Below are 19,146 nucleotides of genomic sequence, written 5' to 3'. Positions count from 1 at the left end.
GACGGTGGCGCGTCACTTACTCCCTCAATGAGGATGCCCGCCAACCCGAGATTAATTTAATACACAAAAGATACCTCGTAGATCTGACCAAAATGTGGTTCATTCTTCTAGCTCTGGACAAGCAGTGGCAATCTGAAACAAAATGATACCTGACTGCTTTATACTCAACTTTCTATTTGTAAATTCGTGGCCAACTTTCATGAGGAAAGTGTGTCAGCAGTAAGATTCATGCTTATCTTTTCATCAAACCACCATGAAAACAGCATTGGTCAAGGATCAAAGACCCATTTACCCGGGAAAGAAGTGACGGCCAACACCTAACGAGCACAGGGGAGGGCAGGTGTGTCTCAAGGGCTCTGCTCGCCTTGGAGTTTCCTGAGAATCAGTCCAAAACTTGCCAAAATTGCCACGTTTAAAAAGCAAAACAAATACTCTAAGCGGTTTTTACAGAGAAATTTAAAAACAGAGGCTTTAAACATTACAGATGGAATCTGAGAACAATGGCATTTATGTGGTGCAAATTGGGGATACCTACCAAAGATGAATAAAGAACACAACACAACTAGTAAAATCCAGTGGATCAACCCCAGTGAAGCAGAGGTTATTGAACCCTTTTAAAATAACTGACACCAAGGTCCCGATCCATCTCTTTCCTCCTTTTTTTTTTAGAAACTCTATTTTCAAGCAATAGGTCAGTAAGCACCTGCTGCTCTGGCAACTTTGAAAACGCTCCCTGGCCACCTCCCAGGAGAGGCAGAAACTCTCCAAGGTGGTCATAAGGCTCCTCCGCCCCGGCCCTGCCGACGGGGCTACCCCACAAAGCTGGGGCCACCTTGCCGCTCCCCAGCCGTGATGCCCGAGACCGCAGATCCTGCCCAGGGTGGCCCGTCAACGCCGCAGAGCCTCTGGGGAGCGCGCTGAGCAGAGCCTGTGTCAGGCCGAGCGCGTGAGCAGCCACTAGGGCGAGACGGTCAGAAGCAGAGGTCTTGGAGGGTTGCTCTCCCCAGCCTCCAAGTCACAGCGTTTCCAGGTTGCAAACAGCAGTGGAGAAATACATTCGGTTTTACAATAATTTGTCAAAACAGTTAAAAAAATTCAAATCTTATTTCCTAAAACAATGACCACCTTTATTTCTCATGTTCTCTCATTCCATGTTCTGAAAACAGTTCCGTGTTCGGCACCCAAACTTAGGGTTAGCCGAAAACGCTAGACTTCTTTGATCTGTATTATTGCAAGAAAAAAACCTCTGCTCCACCTCTCACCAAGCGTGCTGGGCCCGCTCCCTTCCAGAAAAGGCCGCTTTTCCCCTTCCCGTCTTGGTTCTCTTCCAGCAGCCGCCGAAATAAAACCATTTCGTCTCCTGACCACAACCCTCCTAAGGCTTCCACGCGAACATCCAGCCGTGCGCCCTCCTGAGCTGCGTGCGGGGGCCTGAGCACGAGTCACCGCCAGCTGCACTCAGACCCACTGGCCCTGGGAGCCCTGGGGAGAGGACACGGGCCGTGTTCTGCGCTTGACTCCCCTGCTCCAGCACAGGGCCGGCCGGCCCTCCAAGCGGAGGGGACACGTCCAGGCCTGCCCCGCGCGCTCGTGTGCTGCACCCGTCCCGCATCATCAGCAAGCCCTGGAGCCGCCGGGCTTGAATCCTCTGCTCTTGCTTCCCCAGGTGCCCGGGAGTGAGGGGCTCAGGTGTGGCGTGGACACAGCCGCAGACCCAGAGGCCAGGCAGAAGCACAGGCCAGAGCGCAGGCGCCGACCTCCACCTCCGGTTGCACAAGTGCCCCTGGGGCCTGCTCCGCTTTTCCAGATGCCTGGCTCGCTTCCAAGAGCATCCCCTTTCCTTCTCAAGAGGGATTTCCTGTTAAAAAACGGTTTCTGGGAGCCTTGCGGCAAATCCTGAGAGGCCGGCTGTCCCTCCGGGCGCCCGGCCCAGCATGGAGACGCCGCCGGGCGCCTCCAACGGCTCCTCCAGCGGCCTCGGCCTGCCCCGCGCGCTGGCCAACAGCTCGGCCGCGCTCTCGGAGCAGCAGCAGCGCGCCGTCGGGCTCTTCCTGTCCTGCCTCTACACCATCTTCCTCTTCCCCATCGGCTTCGCGGGCAACCTCCTGATCCTGGTGGTGAACATCCGCTTCCGGGAGAAGATGACCATCCCCGACCTGTACTTCACCAACCTGGCGGCCGCGGACCTCGTCCTGGTGGCAGACTCGCTGATCGAGGTGTTCAACCTGGACGAGCAGTACTACGACATCACCGCGCTCTGCACCTTCATGTCGCTCTTCCTGCAGGTCAACATGTACAGCAGCGTCTTCTTCCTCACCTGGATGAGCTTCGACCGCTACCTGGCTCTGGCCAAGGCCACGCGCTGCGGCCCGTTCCGCACCAAGCCCCGCGCACGGCTGAGCTGCGGCCTCATCTGGATGGCCTCCGTGTCTGCCACCCTGGTGCCCTTCACCGCCGTGCACCTGCAGCACAGCGAGGACGTCTGCTTCTGCTTCGCGGACGTCAGGGAGGTGCAGTGGCTGGAGGTCACGCTGGGCTTCGTGGTCCCCTTCGCCATCATCGGCCTCTGCTACTCGCTCATCGTCAGGGTCCTGGTGACGGCGCACCGGCACCATGGGCTTCGCCCGCGGAGGCAGAAGGCTCTGCGCATGATCCTGGCCGTGGTCCTGGTCTTCTTTGTGTGCTGGCTGCCCGAGAACGTCTTCATCAGCGTGCACCTGCTGCAGCGTGCGCCGCCCGGGGCCGGACCCTGCCAGAGGTCCCCCCGCCACGCGCACCCGCTGGCCGGCCACGTGGTCAACCTGGCCGCCTTCTCCAACAGCTGCCTCAACCCCCTGGTCTACAGCTTCCTCGGGGAGACCTTCCGAGACAAGCTGCGGCTCTACCTGGAGCAGAAGACCAGCCTGTCCGCCCTGAACCGCTTCTGCCACGCGGCCCTCAAGGCGGCAGTCCCGGACAGCACCGAGCAGGCCGAGGTGAAGTCCAGCAGTGCCGTGTAGGGGGGTGGGGTGGGGTGGGCGGGAAGGGCCGGACACTGTGCCCCGCGCGGCCCTAAGGCACCCTCCCGCTGGCCACTCACACACAGAGCTGTCCATCCATCTGGGTCATGAGCACGGGGCACGGACCCCCGCACACACTGGATCATGTGGCAGACGTTTCTGACACCGCCAACGAGAGCGAAAAGGAGGGGGACACTGGGACGTGCCATAAACTTGCCATTTTAGAGGAACAGAACTCACGCAGCTAGCGTGAACTGGAGGTGGCGGAACACTTTCCGCGCCTGCGTGTGTGTGTGCGTGTGTGCTAAGTGGGAGGACGCCGGGTGCCCTGCACCTCCTGCCAGCCTGGGGAGGGACGCTGCTGTGCGCCTCCTGAAGGGCAGAGTGAACGCAGCGGTAACAACAACGACAACGCAGACCCCTCTCGTCAAAACGTAAAAAAGAAAACCAACTGAGTCTGGGAATGTCCAGTCTTTGTCAATAAAGTACAGCCATGCTGCTTCTTCCGAATTCTCCACCTGAGCAGCTCCCTAAGGGGCCGGGGGGGGGGCACTCAGAGCCCCAGCAGCAGGACCACCCCTTCCTCACCAAGAAAAAGCTCCCCAGCGTCTGGAGGCGCCCTCACTGCCCGGAGGACTCCGGGGACTCCAGCCCACGCCCCGGATGCTCCTGGCACCTGGACGGTGCCTGACACGGGTGCCGCACGCTCTCTGGGCGCCAGGATAATCTCTACTGCGAACGCATCACACAGCCTCGCTCTTCTAGCAGTTCTGCAGGGCTGGGCCCCCTCCTCCCCAGAAGCACCACCAAGACGGGGCGCAGCTGGCCTCGCCGGGAGGACGGTGAGCAATGTTTAAGTGACAGGAAGCGAGCCATTTTTAGTTTTAACAGTTCTCGATGAGTGCAAACCTCCGACAGAGTATCTGTCCCAAGGAAATATCTGCGTTCGACAAGCGCCGTCTCCAGCGGCTCAAGCCCCACCGAAGCCTCGCTTTCCACACAGACTCGCATCTTCCGAGGTGAGAGCTGTTATTAAGTTCCCTGACCCCCGCAAGTCCCCATCGCAGGAGCCCCAGCACTGAGGGCTCCATCAAGTGCACACTTGCTCTCATCTCCGCTGGGAGGGTGGTGATGGCCAGGACAGGGACAGACAATGTGTTAGTGAATGGGGCCTGTCCCCGACCCTCCAGCAAACCCAGGAGGTGCACGCGCGGCCCCAAGAGTCTGACTTGACCGCCGGAAACCTTAAGCAGTAACGACACAGCCGGGAACCAGGCCCCCTCCCTGTGTGCTCGGCTTCCCCTGGTCTCCAACAGGTAGGAGCAAACCACGCGGAAGCCATGCAAAGCCACCCGAGGTCATAGTCCCCGTCCTTCCCCAGAGGTGCCTGACGTCAGGATATCTGGGTGGGAACTGCGTCCGATCGAGGGCCCAAAGTGTTGATCAGGGATGGGGCAGCCCTCACTCCGTGGCTGGCTGGGTGTTCACAGAACCACCCCCCACCCCCGCTGGCTAATCAGAGGCAGCTTCCATCCCGCAGTCCCTGGTTCACCTGAGATCACAGAGCAAACCTGTCCTCCTCACACCCGACACACACCCAAGCAAGCACCGAGGCCTCGAGAGCTCTGTGGGCAGAGACATGAGTCACACAGGCCCCCGCACAGCACCTGCCGCTCAGCTCTGGAAGCCCATTTCCTGACCTGCAAAACCAGCGGCACAACGGCTCCGAGGGCCCAGCGGGGGGAAGGCAGGTACAAGGCAGAGCCCCCGACTTAACCAAAAGGGGTTCTTACTGAACCAGAGGCTGGACCCGGTGCTCCCGGAGTCCCTTCTCACCCGAGACCCTAGAGCCCTGGCTCCAGGGGCAGAGCCTCGATCAGCGCCCCCAGCGGGCTCCGAGCACGCACAGCCGCCCGCCGGCGCGCACACATCCTTCCCGGGCGTTTATCTGAGAGCGGAGGCTGGTTTCACGATTTTCGCTGGAGCAGCACAAGGTAAAGTCAAGGCGTCCGACAGCTTTGCTGTTTCCTGGTAACCCCGCTCTCCTGGGCAGCAACGCTCTCCGAACCCCACCAAGAGCACAGAAGTGGAGAGCAGCCAGCACGGAAGGCACGGTGTCAGCGCCGAACGCGACTTCCTAACGTCCTCTGTGCTTAGTAACTCACTCCCCCGAGCCTGGGAGGGCCCTGGCGGGAGGGCTGTGTACCCACCCCGTCGGAAGGCAGGCTGGGCCCTAACCTCCCTCTTGGCCGGGGTGTTGGGGCACCTCTGAGACGACCCTAAACCACCATGACCGAGCACATTAGCGAGGGCGCTGCCCTGACGGACGCGGAGACGGGAGGGGGAAGGGCAGGCGGCGAGCACCCGTGGGCGCGGGTGGGAACTGGAGTTTGGGCTTCAGCCCCAGTGTCTGTGGCGGGAACGTGCACGGGGGCGTGTGGTGTGCGTGTGCCTGCTGGGCGTGAGCACCTCAGACGCGGACGGGGTGTGTGCGGACACACTGCCACGGGCACCTGTACCTTCTCCAGCCCACCCCGCCCAGGCCTGGGCCCCCAGCACCCACACCCTCACAGGAGGCAGGCGCCTCGGGGTCCTGGACAGGGTGTCCTGCCAGGAGGCGAGAAGCATCAGGACAATGACAGGGTCACATCACCAGGACACAGGGACCCAGCTCAAGGGTTCCCACTGGACGACCTGGGCAGTTTGAGCATCGAGATCATTAGACGGGTAAGTAACCCTCAACTATTGAAAAATGAGAATCCCCGAGTCCATCCGGTAACAAACATAAATATCACCTACATAAACTAAGCAATGAAGTAAATACAAGAACCCACAGGAACGAAGGAAGGACTGAAGGGAGGAGCGAGTGACTAGACGGGAAGGACCCTGCTCAGAGCAGAGGCCGGCTGACTGGTCCGGCAGAGGGTCCTGGAGGGCTCATCACACACGACTGTCGCGCAGCCTGGGACAGGCGAGACCCCTGACGTGGCTAAAGCAGGGGCACTCGCTGGACCAGGAGCAGGATGCCCGACCGCTTTACCGCGGGGAACAGTGACCAACAGCACAGAGATGGGACGGCCCGCAACTCGCGGCTTCCGAGGAGCCCACCCGACGGGAGTCCAGACGCAGACCCCAGAGCAGGGAGTGCATCCCCACGTCCGAATCTGGGATCACAGCCAGAATCTAATGGGGGGGAAGCACCACCCGGTCCGAAACAGGGACAGGAGGCAGCCTCCACCCACAACACCACGTCACGAGAGACAAAGGAGGCGGAGGGCTGCTCCAAATTAAGGGACGGTCGGGAGACGAGCATCAACCAGAACGTGGTCCTGGGGAGGACGGTCCCAGGAAGAAAAAGTGCTACAAGCAGGGGGTCAGCTGGTGGAAGTGGACCCCCCAGTAGACTAAAGTATCACCTCGACGCTTGACTCCCCGAGACCGAGGGCCACGCTGCCACTGGGGGAAGTGAGGTGATGCCCTCACGCTAAGAGGACACACACAGAGCGAGAACGCATGAGCACTTTAGGCGGCAAAGCAACTGGGACAAGTGTGTGCAGTGTCAATTCCATGCTGGGGTGCACACTCAAAGGGGTCGGAACAGACGCTCCAACAAGTACTGTGCACGAGTGTCCACGGCAGCTCCCATCACAGTAGCTGGCGGTAGAAACAACCCAGCTGTTCATCCACAGGTGAACACAACTTGGTCCGTCCACACGGCTCCTTGGCCCCAGGAGGGCATGAAGCACTGACACCTGCTGCAACACGGGGGAGCCCTGAACACACAGTGCTCCGTGAGAACCAGTCAGGAAAAGGACCGCACCGGGTGAGTCCGCTGACGTGAAACGCCAGAGCTGGCAAATCCGCAGACAGGAAGCAGGAAGTGGGTGCCCGGCGCTGGGGGACGGGTGGGCAGGGGCTGCAAACGGGCACAGGGTGAAGCAGGCGTCTCTCGTTAGTGACCCTGACGGCCACACTGCTGGGAGCCCCTGAGAATCACCGTCGCACCCAAGTGCAAAGGGTGCGGGGACCGCAGGCAAGCTGCACCTCAGGGAAGCTGCTCCTGGAAAGAACCGGGCGCAGTACTGGGTCCCCTCCCACGCTGCCTGCCCCGGGCGCAGTACTGGGTCCCCTCCCACGCTGCCTGCCCCGCTGGACGTTCAGCCCTGCAACACGCCTCGATGCCACCGTCCGCTTCTGCCCACAGAGGGGAGACAGCCTGAAAACGTTAAGGTTTAAGCCGTCTGGAATCTGAGAAGCTTCCGCTAACGTGTACTGCAAGTGTTCTCAATAAAGTTCTCTCTTCTTCCTTACTGCCTAGTAATTCAAGTTTTCTTTTCTTTTCCACAGTGGGAAACTAAGCATCTGGGGTGTCTTTTGATATGTTTTTAAATCAAAAATAAAGGGAAAAAAGTCTTCAGTAAAAACTACAGCTGAATTTACTAGGTCACGCTCCGGCGCTTCATCAAGCCACGAAGGCCGGTTTTGTCCCTGTGACGACTCTCTATGGGGCACCCAGGGACCTGCGGGCTGGCAGTGCGGCCAGCACCCGGGCAGGGCCAGGGGGGCATCCCTCACCCACCGCCTCCCCAGGCACCCCCAGCTCTCTGCGGCACGAAGGAAGGGCGCGAGGGCAGAAGGGTGCGGATCGACCGCCGTCTCGCCGGGGCGCTGGCACCGGGGCAGCCTGCTCAGAGCCCCGGGAAATAGGCACGTCCCAGCTACTCCTGTGCCACTTCCTCGCCAGCGACTTCCTATCTGTGATAGAGCGCGTCCTGAGCCGGGGCGCGGCGGCCGCACAGAGCGCCTCCTCTCCGGCCAGGTGCGGTGTCTGTCTGAACACCTCCTGCATCAGTCGTTATCACGGAGGCCTGCCTGCCACGCACCCTTCTGGGGCATCACCGAGGCCTGTCTGAAGATGATGTTGGCACTTAGCCTCGCAGCTGGGGGGACTCCAGGGACAGTGGAAAGGGGGAGGAGGAGGGCAGAGTCACCTGCGCCAACCCCGCTCCCCACTGAGTGCCCACCAGCCTCCTGGTCAAAGGTGTCTGAGCCTCTGAGCCCACCTTGCCCGCTGGCACAGCCTGCATCAACCAGCAGGCCCTCAGGGAACGGCTGTGGGTCCCCAGGAAGTGGGGACAGTGGCCATCAGAGCAGGACCCGCCCAGGCTCCTCAACAGCAGGCGCTGGGGCCGACACAGCACCACGAGGCCTGGAGAGCCTGGGAAAGGCTCTTCCGTCCAAGGACGCTCCACGCGCCCCACGGGCACCTGCTGGAGCCTTTGCCTTCAACGCCCAGTTCAGTGTCATCAGAAAAGGTCAGTTGCTCTGAGTTCATCTGATTTTTGCCAATGTCCAGTGGGTGGGGATCTCATCCGGGAACAAGGGTTTTAAAGGCCAAAGGAACAGAGAACAAAAGTGGATGAAAACCTGACTGTAATTCTAAGCCTTTATAAGTGGGTGGAATCGATCTAAAACTTTTCACAAGAAATCAGCTGTAGGGAGTCCTGGAGAGTCCAGTTATTAGAAAGAGCGCCGTCCCCGTCTGTCCAGGGGGCTGGCCCCGAGTACAGTGGACATCAGATACGAGGTCTCTGAAGAGGGAACAGACCCTTCACGCAGAGTCCCTGTTCCCGCACTGCTCCCTCTGCCTGGACCCCACGACTGCACTCTCCCACCTCCTGCCGCCTGGGCTCCGGGAGAGGGTGGGCCATACCCTGGTCTGGACAGGGCTCCGCACGACTCGGGCCTCCTGTACGGGCTGGGCCCCTACATGGAGGGAGCCTCGGTCCCATGCTGGGCCGCCCCCCCCGGACACATGTGGGTCCCCCGCCCCCAGGAGACTCGGGCTCTTCCAGGGAGGTCACAACAAACTCCCACAGCCAACCAGACAGGAGGTGGGCCCCACGCCCTGCTCAGAACATTCAGTCTTCAGCAGATAGGACAGTTTTCTTTGCCGACTCAACAATGTAAACCGCCCAGAAATGAGGAAAATCACAGCAGCCACGGTTTCAGGTCGCTAGTCTCACCCTTCACAGAGTCAACAGCACGGTTTTGTCCCTGAAGCCACAGCGCAGAACTCTCCCCAGGGCGGCTGCCGTACCTTCCCTGGGCGTGAAGAGTGGCTTGCAGGGCACGTCCCGCTGGGCAAGTCCAGTGAGGTCCCCCGGAAGTCCCATCATCCCACCCTGACAACCGTGGTAACCTCTGCACTGGGCAACATGTGTAAAAGTCAGCCCCTTAAAGACATGGAAAATCGGAAAGGCCAGGGTCTCCCAGACCAATTTCTGGAAGAAAGCTTTAAACAGGGGATGTGAGTGATGGAGTGTGAAGCCACCACAGGCCTAGCTGGGAAACACCATTAACAGTTTTTCGAAAGCAGCGGCTGCGGGTGGGCGTGGGGGAGGGGGAACTGGATGAATGCGTCCAGCGGGTCCAAGGAGAGGCCGCTGCGGCGAGTGGGGCGGGGCTTGGACCAGGAGGGGGGCACTTGGCGTGGTGAGGGCGGCTGGACTCTGGGTACATTCTGAAGTCAGCAGGGCTCGGCAGGACGCCCGGATGGAAGAGACGTGGAACATGAGAGACAGAAGGACAGACTGTGTGGTTCTACTCACGAGGCTCCGGGGGAGTCAGGGTCACAGAGGCACAAAGTAGAGGGTGGGGGCCAGGGCTGGGGGAGGGGAGGGGGTGTCCGTGTTTCATGGGGGCAGAGTCTCAGTTCGGGAAGATGAGAAAGTTCTGGAGACGGACAGTGGTGACGGCTGCACAACAGTGAGAGTGTACTTAATGCCCCCGAACTGGACTCTGAGAAATGGCTAAAGTGGTTGATTTGATTACGTTATGCATATTTTTACCAGAATAAAATCAAAAAGAATAGAGACAAGGGTGTTTGCCTGAGCAGTGATGTTGCCGTTATTTCTCTGGGGAAGGTGGTGGATGGAACGCTCGGGGAGATGGAGACCTGGATTTTGGGCAGCTAAGTCTGAGGTCACGGTTAGGCACCCAGGCGTCCGCCGAGGGGCGAGGCTACAGGTGTGGCGCACGCGGAAAGTCTGCGGGAGCCATACACGCCGGGCATGTGGCAGCAGCCCCGGGAGCCAAGATGCCAAGGCGAGCGCGGGGCGGCGTGGGGGGAGAAGAGGGCTCCTCATGTGGAGGGAGCAGGCGCCATGGAGCGCGCATCCCTCGGGGAGGAGCGGAGGGCAGCCTGTGGCTGACAGTGGGCGAGGCCCTTGGTCCACGGCAGGCGAGGAGCTGATGGGGAGCGAGGGTGGGGTGTGGAAGCAGATGGTCCCCGTCCATCCCTCAGGCGAGGCTGCAGCCCAAGGGCTGAACCAGACAGTGTAGAGAGGCCCCACCCAGACCGCCACGCCCAGCTCTTTGAAGCCCCAGAATTGTGCAGTAATTTGTTACACAGCAAGAGGTGACTAACATATAGGGCTTATCCGGCAGAAGCGAAGACCTGCAAATCCCAAGACCTTGCAATTCCACCCCAGGCCAACACCCCGGAGAAGCTGTGTCTACCTATGAGGGCGTCACCCATAACTGCCAACAACTCAGAGGACCTAATGGATGAACTAGGTTCCTGCGCCAATAAAAAGTAACAATCTAGAGCTGTAACAACAGCATAGAGAACGCTTACAATAAACGTTAGCCAGAAAAGCAAAATACAGGGGCTTCCCTGGGGGCGCAGTGGTTAGGAATCCTCCTGCCAATGCAGGGGTCACGGGTTCGATCCCTGGTCGGGAAGATCCCACAAGCCGCGGATCCCACTAGCCTGCGCTCTAGAGCCCGTGAGCCACAACTACTGAGCCCGCGCTCCACAACAAGAGAAGCCACCACAATGAGAACCCTGCGCACTTCAACGAAGACCCAACGCAGCCTAAATAAATGAATACATTTATTAAAAAAAAAAAAAAAAAGCAAAATACAGGAAAGCGGGGATGGTGGTGGTGGTGGGATGAACTGGGAGGTTGGGATTGACATGTATACACTAACATGTATAAAACAGACAACTAATAAGAACCTGTGGTATAAAAAAATAATGATAAAATAAAATTTTTTTAAAAAGCAGCAAAATACAAAAGTAGAATGCAATTCCAACCATGTAAAGTTCAACTACAAGCAAAACCAAACTATTATTTAGGGCCGCACCACAGGAAATACTGATACAAGCCTAAAGAAAAGCAGGGGGATGAAAGAGGCGCTGAGTTTTGTTTCTCGACCCAGCTGTGGTTTCCTTTAAGCTGTATGGACCTCCTATTTGCTTACTTTACAATAAAAAAGGAAGGAAAGAAATCCACCATACAAAGTATGCCTGTCTGCGGCCATAAATGAAATTCTTCCATGTAAATCACAGCTGCTCAGTTTAAAACTCCAGGCTCAAATCAGAATTTAATACCGAAAGTCACTACCATTTCCCAGGTAAAGTGGTCACCTTCACTAACCCACACTCCCTGCACCTGTTTCTGAAAGTTAGGTCAAGTAAAGGCTAGAAATTAGATACGACGCTGGTAACACCAGACCCAGAATTAGAAACTTCAATGAGAAAAGGACAGCGATTCTTTTTTGCCTCAAAATACAGTCTGAAGGAAAGAATTTCCCCTAAATGGGTAAGCTTGAGAAGAAAGAGCTGCACATGAATAGAGGAGCGACAGGGCAGGAAGACGGACTGGGGTGCGGGGGTAGCAGCCCACCACACTGACTTAACCCAAGCCCCACCCAAGTCCCCGGGGGCCCCCCAGGGCTCCAGCCAGGGGAGAACACGGGGCAGCAAGACACACAGAAAATGGCACATGGGTGAGTGTCTTTCTTACAAACTACAGGGAAATGCAGTTTACCTGCACGGGAATCTTGGAACCTCCCCGCCAGTTACAAATTCCCACTCCCTCTTCAGACACACGGGGCACCTGGGCGACCAGAGAGAAGGGGACGAGCGTGCCAGCAGCCCGGCTGCTCAGAAAACCCGCCTCCACCCCGGGGACCCCGATGGTTGGCAGGGCTCTGGCACCAGCTACACAGCCCAGGCTCCAGGGCCAGGAGCCCTGCTCGGCCAGATGGGGCGGAACGCAGACTCTGCCAGGGCCGGAGCCCAGCCCACGCTCGCCAGTGTGCCTGCACACACGTGCACACGGACACAGCCACACACACATGCCCTCATGACAAAGACCCGCAAGCACACGCTCGTGCAGACGTGCACACACGCACACGCTCCCCGTGCGCTGTCCACATTTTGGCTGGCAGGGTCCCTGAGCCTGCCCTGGGGGACCCTCCGCGCCATCAGGAGGCACATTTCGAAACCCCCCTCTGGTCCCCCAGGCGTGGTGCTCCACTAACCTCTCCCGAACAGAGCCCACCGCGGAGGGCCCCGTGCTGACCACACGGCAGACATTCAGGGCGAGGCCAGCGGCCGGCCTGGCTGGAGGGCTCGGGGTGCAGCCTTCTTTCGGGCGAAGGAAGAGCAAGAGCTGCCCGTGTGGAGAAGCACCGTCTGCCGCACGCGGGCCAACAGAACTCACTGCGCTTTACCTAAGCGGGAGGCCCCAGCCTCCAGGGTCGCCAGCGGCCACCAGGCTGCCACGGCGGCAGACGAGCTGAGGTCCCCCGGAGGCTCCGTGCCCGAAAGGTCACTGTCACACAAGTCACCCTTCATCCGTCCGCTGGCTTCCAGCACTCAGCTGTGTCGTCAGGCATTTACTGATGAGACTCTTGCCCAAGGCCGACTTCCTGGTATGAAGTCCAGGACGCACACTTTCATTCATTACTTATGTTAAAACACAAACCGCCCTCCCCTGCCCTCCCTCCCGTGAACTCCTGGCACCGACACAGGCTGTGACTCCTCTGCAGCACAGGGCCGAGGAGGGGGCCGGGGGCTCCTGGGGGGTCTGACCCCGCAGCCAGAACTCAGTGTAAACAGAGGACTAGTTCATAAAACTGCTAAATCCCAACAAATGTAGAAATTTGCTCCAATCAGTTTCTATGCCCCCTACACAAACATTAGTTCCACCCTCCAGAAAGGATATACGCTAACACGTCTCCCGCTCTCATCACCACAGAACACACACAGCTGCTGCATACAAGCGTGTCCTCCAGGCACCGTGTCAGCTATTTAGCACGTTACCTCGTGGCAGCCTAGGCGACCCCGTTGATCAGGCCGTACTGTCTCCACTTGACGGTGTCAGAGAGAAGCGTGGTGCCCAAGGTCACGACCACCCGGCGCCCTGTGTAAGCCTCTGTCTACCTGAGCCAAGTGGTACCACGTCCTACCCCACAGCCCTGCTCTGACCTTGGAAGTGGGGCGCGAGCCCGGCACCCCCTGTCTTTCCGGTAGCGGGTGCCTGTTCTGACCGGGCTCCTTGCTGCCCAGCTGGAGGTCACAGGCCCAGGCGGCCCGCAGCTTCCCGGTCGGCTCCGGGAGATGAGGCCGCTGAGCCTCACTGTCTGCCTCCGCCCGGCACTAACCGCACACGTGGGGGGGGCTCCCACTGGCCGCACACCAGGGCAGCAGGCCAGGGGCGTCAGGACGGCGAGGCCAGAGGAGCCGGGTCCCTGGACGACCCCAGGAACCAGCCGCGCCAGCCCGGGCCGCTTGCCTCCGCGCTGTGGAATTTCCATCCTGTGTACGGCACTGGATGTTGGGGTCTCCGCGTCACGGCAGTTGGCCTGTGCCCTGACACGTGTCTGTCCGTAAGCCTCCATCTGCGTCCAGTTCTTGGTCCTTCCTGCATGCTGAGCCCTGTGCTGGCACCCGCCCCATTCCCGGTCATGGAACCACTACACACACCCCAGACCCAGGTCGCTCAGTCACACACTTCCGCCCCTGCCCCGTGCCAGGTGGGGCCTGCTGCCGGCCGTCCCGCACCTCCAGGCCAGGCAGCTGCTGCGCGGAGGCGCCCGGCTTTGGCGGCCACCATGCTAAGCCCTCAAGCACGGGCAGGGCTCTGTCAGGCCAGCAGAGGCTCAGGACGCAAAGACAGCATCATCGGGCCAAGCCTGGCGCTGGTGGTGGGCAAGGACCTCAACCGCCGCTTTCCTCTGCCCTTTAAGACATCACCTCTGAGCACACACTCAGAGCTGATCCATACCTAGAGGCCAGGGCCTCCGGTACATGCAGGTGTGTCCTGACACCCACACCTGCACAGCCGCGCTCAGGTGTGCATCTGGGCAAACGTCCATCAGTGTATGTTCCTGGGGTCGGCCCAGCTTAGACCAGCCATCCTCGGCCAGCAGAAGCCCCCCAGGGGCCATACGTTTGCACCAGACGCCACTTCTGCCCCTCACAGCGGGAGACATGAGTGCTGTGCCTGGGAAAACCATCTTCAAAGCAGCAACTGTTTTCCCAGCTGTGAACAGCCCATCCTGGGAAAGCTTTTCATTCCACTGCAAAAATACTTTTGAAAAGACTGAACAAATATTCGGCTTCATCTGTCCATTCTGGTATTTTAGACCCCAAACTGGAGAACTTTCTTGAGTACGTGGTCTGATGAACCAGTGACTAACATTCCTTGTAATCATGAGTGAACCTTCTAACGAAATAAGCTTCCTGAACTAAATGTGGTGTCAACTCACTTAACCGAGGACGATAAACCAAGTGGCTTCCTGTCAACGGCGGGAAGTGGAGGTGATCTCAGCAGAGACAGAACCCCAGGCCAGGGGGTCACAGTGACGTATAAGTTCAGGGAGTGACTGCGGCCCCCTCCCAACGCCAGGTCACAGAAGACCCCCCAGCAGAGCCCCCCGGGAGACCAGGCTCCGGCCAGCCCTGCCGTCGCCGCATGAGGGCCCTCCTCGCACAGAAGGGGGTGGTCCCAACCCCGGCTTCCCTCGGGGACGAGGGGGGGCAACCCTGGGCTTCAAGGGATGCGGCAGAAGGATGGGGCTGCCTGACCCCAGGTCAGAGTGTGGTTCCGACCCCAAAATGGCCAAAGGACCACACAGCAGTGAGAGTTTAATCGTTACTCACGTCACGGACCGTCTGGGCTAAAGAGGGGTGGGGAGGCCTGCAAGCCAGGCGGGAGGAAGGCCCCGGCTCAGTCAGTGGGCCGGCCCCGCTCTGTGCTCCTTCACGTTCCCTGTGTTTCCCACAGTGGGGGTGTTCTGCTTGTATAAGGTGGTTTTGAAAATTCAATTAAGGACGATGCTGGAAATGACGCTATAAACCGAGCCTGCACCAAGAGGCCCCTGTGGCAGGTGCGCTTCACAGAGGGACCTTCACAGAGGGACCTTCACAGAGGGGCCTTCACAGAGGGACCAGAGAGGGACCTTCACAGAGGGACCAGAGAGGGAGAGAGCGGGGCTTTCAGGGCGGAACTGGGGGGCAGGAGGGGGAGCGTCCCTTTTTCAACTTTCCTTTATGATTTCGACGCTCTTTATTCAGGAAGTAGGCACAGCGGCGCAGGGCACGCAGCACGAAGTCCTCACTGGGATGAGGGGCTTTCATTCCCACAATCTTAGATGCCGGGGTAGTGGCCCGTGGGGACGTTACAGGACCTCCCGGACTCCAGGGCGCATGTGGGCACCAGCGGGAGACCCGCACTAGCCAGAACGAGGACCTGCCTCCTCGTCCCAGGTCTGCACTGGGGGAGGGGACAGCAGAGGCCATCTGTCCTGGCTGCCCATGGCCAGAGGGGAAAGCCGACAGGCAGGCGGAGGCTGGAGGCCTCTGCTCACGTGGGAGGGAGCGTGGGCCAGGGCGCGCGGAGGGAGCGTGGGCCAGGGCGCGCGGAGGGAGCGTGGGCCAGGGCGCGCGGAGGGAGCGTGGGCCAGGCTGCGTGGAGGGAGTGTGGGCCAGGGCGTGGAGGGAGCGTGGGCCAGGGCGCGTGGAGGGAGCGTGGGCCAGGCTGCGTGGAGGGAGAAGAGTCGGGAGGAGCGCAGTCTGAGTGGAAGGGCTTGGGGGGAAGCGGTCAGATCTAGGACGTCCTTTACCATAGAGAAGACAGTGCAAAAGCGGCCAGAGAACATGCTACCCGGGGGACAGGGACCCTGAGACCTAGCTGCTCGCTCAGACACGCGCCCCGTGAGCACCTCCAGGCAGCCCCCCACGCTGGTCTTTGGGCAGCTGGACCAAGTGAGAGACCGGTGGAGAGGAGCCAGACCACAGTGCACCCAGGCAGCAGAGAGAGGTCACTGGCGGGGACGAACAGGCCACGTTCTGACGGGGGGCGGGGGGCGGGGGGCGTTCCTCCAGACCTTACAGAAAACAGAGCAGCTGGCGCTCCTGGGAGCCCCCCACCTTCCTACACTGACCAGGGAACCAAAGGGCCGGCACAGGCACCAACCTGGCGGCCGGCAGCGGGGCCCTGCAGCCTGGGAGTGGCCAAGGGGCTGTCTGTCTAGGGCAAAAGCCATAAAAATAACTTGGCTGGAAAAATATCTGAACCATTAGGACAGAGCTCTCAGCACAAGGGTTTTCTCAAATCTATACAGAAAAGGTGAACTTTGTGACAGAACTGGTAAAAACACACAGGCAGCTCACAAGAGAAAAACAAGTGACGGTTCACGGTAGCAATCAAAGAAACCGAAGTTACAACAACCACGAGTGACCTTTTTCTCTCTGTCACACTAGGAAACGTGAAAGACGTTATGACACCCAGATCTGGTGTGGGCACCCTCACGCACGGAGAAGACACTGTATCCACTGGAGGACACAGCCCAGAGTATAAACCAGAGCTCTCTCGGGGTGGCAGGATTCATCTGTCTGGTTTCTTCTGTATGTTTCTATTTCTTTTTTCCATTTGGCCATGTATATATAACTCAGGAAAAATAATAAACATTCCTTTTTTAAAAGTACATTTTGCTGAGCTATTTTCTGCTGACCACGAGGAAGCAAAGCTCACAAACACAGCCCTGGCTGACCAAGCGGCAATTAAAGCATTAGAAACCGACGTGTGGACAGCTGGACTTGGGGGCGGGGAGGGGACAAAGGCGATGGGTCTCCACGGCAGCAGGACGCTGAGCAGTTTCCAACTCTTCCCTAACGGTTCAGAGTCAACAAATGAGCCGACAAAAGCCATTTGAGAGACAGAGGTACACAAGCTCGCAGCCAGCCTCCTAACAGAACATGGGCCCTGGGGCCGCAGCCGCGAGGAGCTCCTGGAAAAGGGGACAAGGACGTCACACAGCAGGGATGACAAGGGCCACATCGAGCACGGACGCAGCAGCACGGCGCCGCCAGCAGGCCGGGAAGGCTCTCCCGTACGGCCCACCCAGCAGCACCCAGAATTGATAAGGCCAACAGCGCACATATCACCAAACTCTGGAAAAAAGAGAGTTTAATTCTGCTCCTGCCAGTTCCCAGGACAACTCCAGCCGTCCTCATCAATGTGAGCGCCGCGATCAGAAAGACTGAAATATTAAAGCAGCGAGACGCCAAACCCCAGTGGAGATGCAGAGAAGCCGGATCCCTCGCACGACAGGGGCACGTACGGGGCGACCGCCCCGAAGGTGGGTAGCTGCCGAGCACCGACACAGCACGGACCACACGACCAGCCGTTATGCTCCCGGGCGACTTCCCCAGAGAGAGGAACACACGTTCATGGACGTTCACAGCACTTTGGTGGGAAAGCCAAGACGGGAAACCACCCGAGTGTCCTTCACTGAACAGCGAAGGGCTGCAGAGCAGTGGCCCAGGAGCCAGTGGTGACAGCAGCTCTGTGTCACGACACCTGCGGTAAAACTGCGCAGAAACACACGCGCGCCCGCAAAACTAATGGCATGTGAGCGAGCTCTGTGGGCGGCATCGATGTCCCTCCTGGCTGAAACACCACAGTCTGTTACCAATGGGGCAAACCGGGCACAGGGCACACGGGCCTCCCTATAGCTTCTGCAACTTGCTACGTAACCTACAGTTATTTCAAAAATAAACTCTCTTTAACAAAAGCGAGAGCCCCAGGCCCTCGACATGAACGCTGAGCCCCTCGGCCACCCGTCCAGGACCCTCCAGGCAGGCCTGGGGCTCAGCCCGGCGTTCAGAACGCGGCTCCTGTCACAGCGAGAAGAGTCCGCACCAACACCACCCGACGCCGTGATGCAGCGCTACGCTCCAGGGCACACGTGGTGGAGTAAGATCTGGAAGGACCACGGCAGCCCCCTGCCCACCGGGCGTCTCACCTCAGTGCTCCCCGGTGCCGCGGTCCTCCTGTCATCAGCCCTGTTGGGGCGGTGCCCGCGGCAACCTTCAAACGGCAGCCAAGAGCCCAGAGGCCCCCGACCTTCCCGGGGAGGCGGCAGGTCGGTGAAGCCACGGGCCCAAGGAAGGGCTTCCTGCCGTCGGAGACCAGGAGAGCCCGGAACTCGGGGCAGAAAGATCTAGTGCCTGAGCAACCTCGGCTGGGGAGGGGCTGCTCTGCAGCCGGGGAGCAGCTCAGACTCGGGGTGCCCGGGAGGGGGTGTCCTCCCGGCTGTGGGGGGTACTCCGGCCAGACCAGGGCCCCTCCACCGCCAATCTGGGGGCGTCAACGTCGTCCCCACGCCTGGCACCGCCAGCCTGCCCCTGGGGGCTCCTGCCCCGGAGGCAGCGCTTGGCTGCGACAGAGACCCCGGGCCACCGAGCCCCAGATGCCCCCCAGGAGGGGCTCCCCAGATCCTGAGCTGACTTAGACTGACTCTGACGAGGGGGGAGAGGGGACGGCAACCAAAACCATCGACAGAAGTACAAAACCAACCATTTCTGGGAAGCGAAGAGCCGGCAGGAGGGGCGGCTTCTGGAGCCCAGGAACCACGGGCCGCCACGGGGCTGCTCCAGCCTGAGCGTTCGCAGGGCCGGGAGTTTGCCCTTGGGCTCAGGTGGCCTCCGGCAGCGGTGAGGGGCCGGAAGTGCAGCTCAGGGCCCCCGGGTGGAGGGTCAGAGGGCGGGACTGATCCACCTCATGCCTCCCGACCGGCTGCAAGCACCCAGCCCCCAGCTATGCCTTCTGGCCAAGGGACCGGGGCTCCTGTGTCACCCCTGTGTCACTGTGCGCGCGTGTAAGACATGTGTCTCACACTGGGCTGCGGTCAACGGTCAGCGTTTCAGAGTGAATGATCTGGCGGAATCGCATTGAAGTCTCTGGTTTCTTGAGAAATGCTCACCTTTGGAGATAAAAAAGATTCGAAAAGATGTATCTGACTTTATAAGCCGTAACTGGTTCTTTGGGGAGAGGTTTTTATTGAG

The 19,146-nt window shown here is 59.5% G+C and overlaps 2 protein-coding genes across 8 annotated transcripts in view; one reads left to right on the top strand and one right to left on the bottom strand.

The window, feature by feature from the left end:
- Positions 1–19,146, bottom strand: part of CHLSN (cholesin) — a 109,699-nt gene that overhangs the window by 68,736 nt on the left and 21,817 nt on the right. The gene's annotated exons all lie outside the window — the stretch shown is intronic.
- On the top strand, positions 1,307–2,999 carry GPER1 (G protein-coupled estrogen receptor 1; the record flags this gene model as incomplete). The annotated part of the gene is made up of 1 exon (XM_079943878.1): positions 1,307–2,999. Exon 1 carries the CDS (start codon positions 1,935–1,937, stop codon positions 2,997–2,999), a length of 1,065 nt encoding a protein of 354 aa, XP_079800004.1. The 5' UTR covers positions 1,307–1,934.

The sequence above is a fragment of the Stenella coeruleoalba genome (assembly GCF_951394435.1).
Source record: "Stenella coeruleoalba genome assembly, chromosome: 15".
Taxonomy (NCBI): Eukaryota; Metazoa; Chordata; class Mammalia; order Artiodactyla; family Delphinidae; genus Stenella; species Stenella coeruleoalba.
The sequence above is the reverse complement of the archived record's forward strand: the minus strand, read 5'-3'. Positions and strand labels throughout refer to the sequence as shown.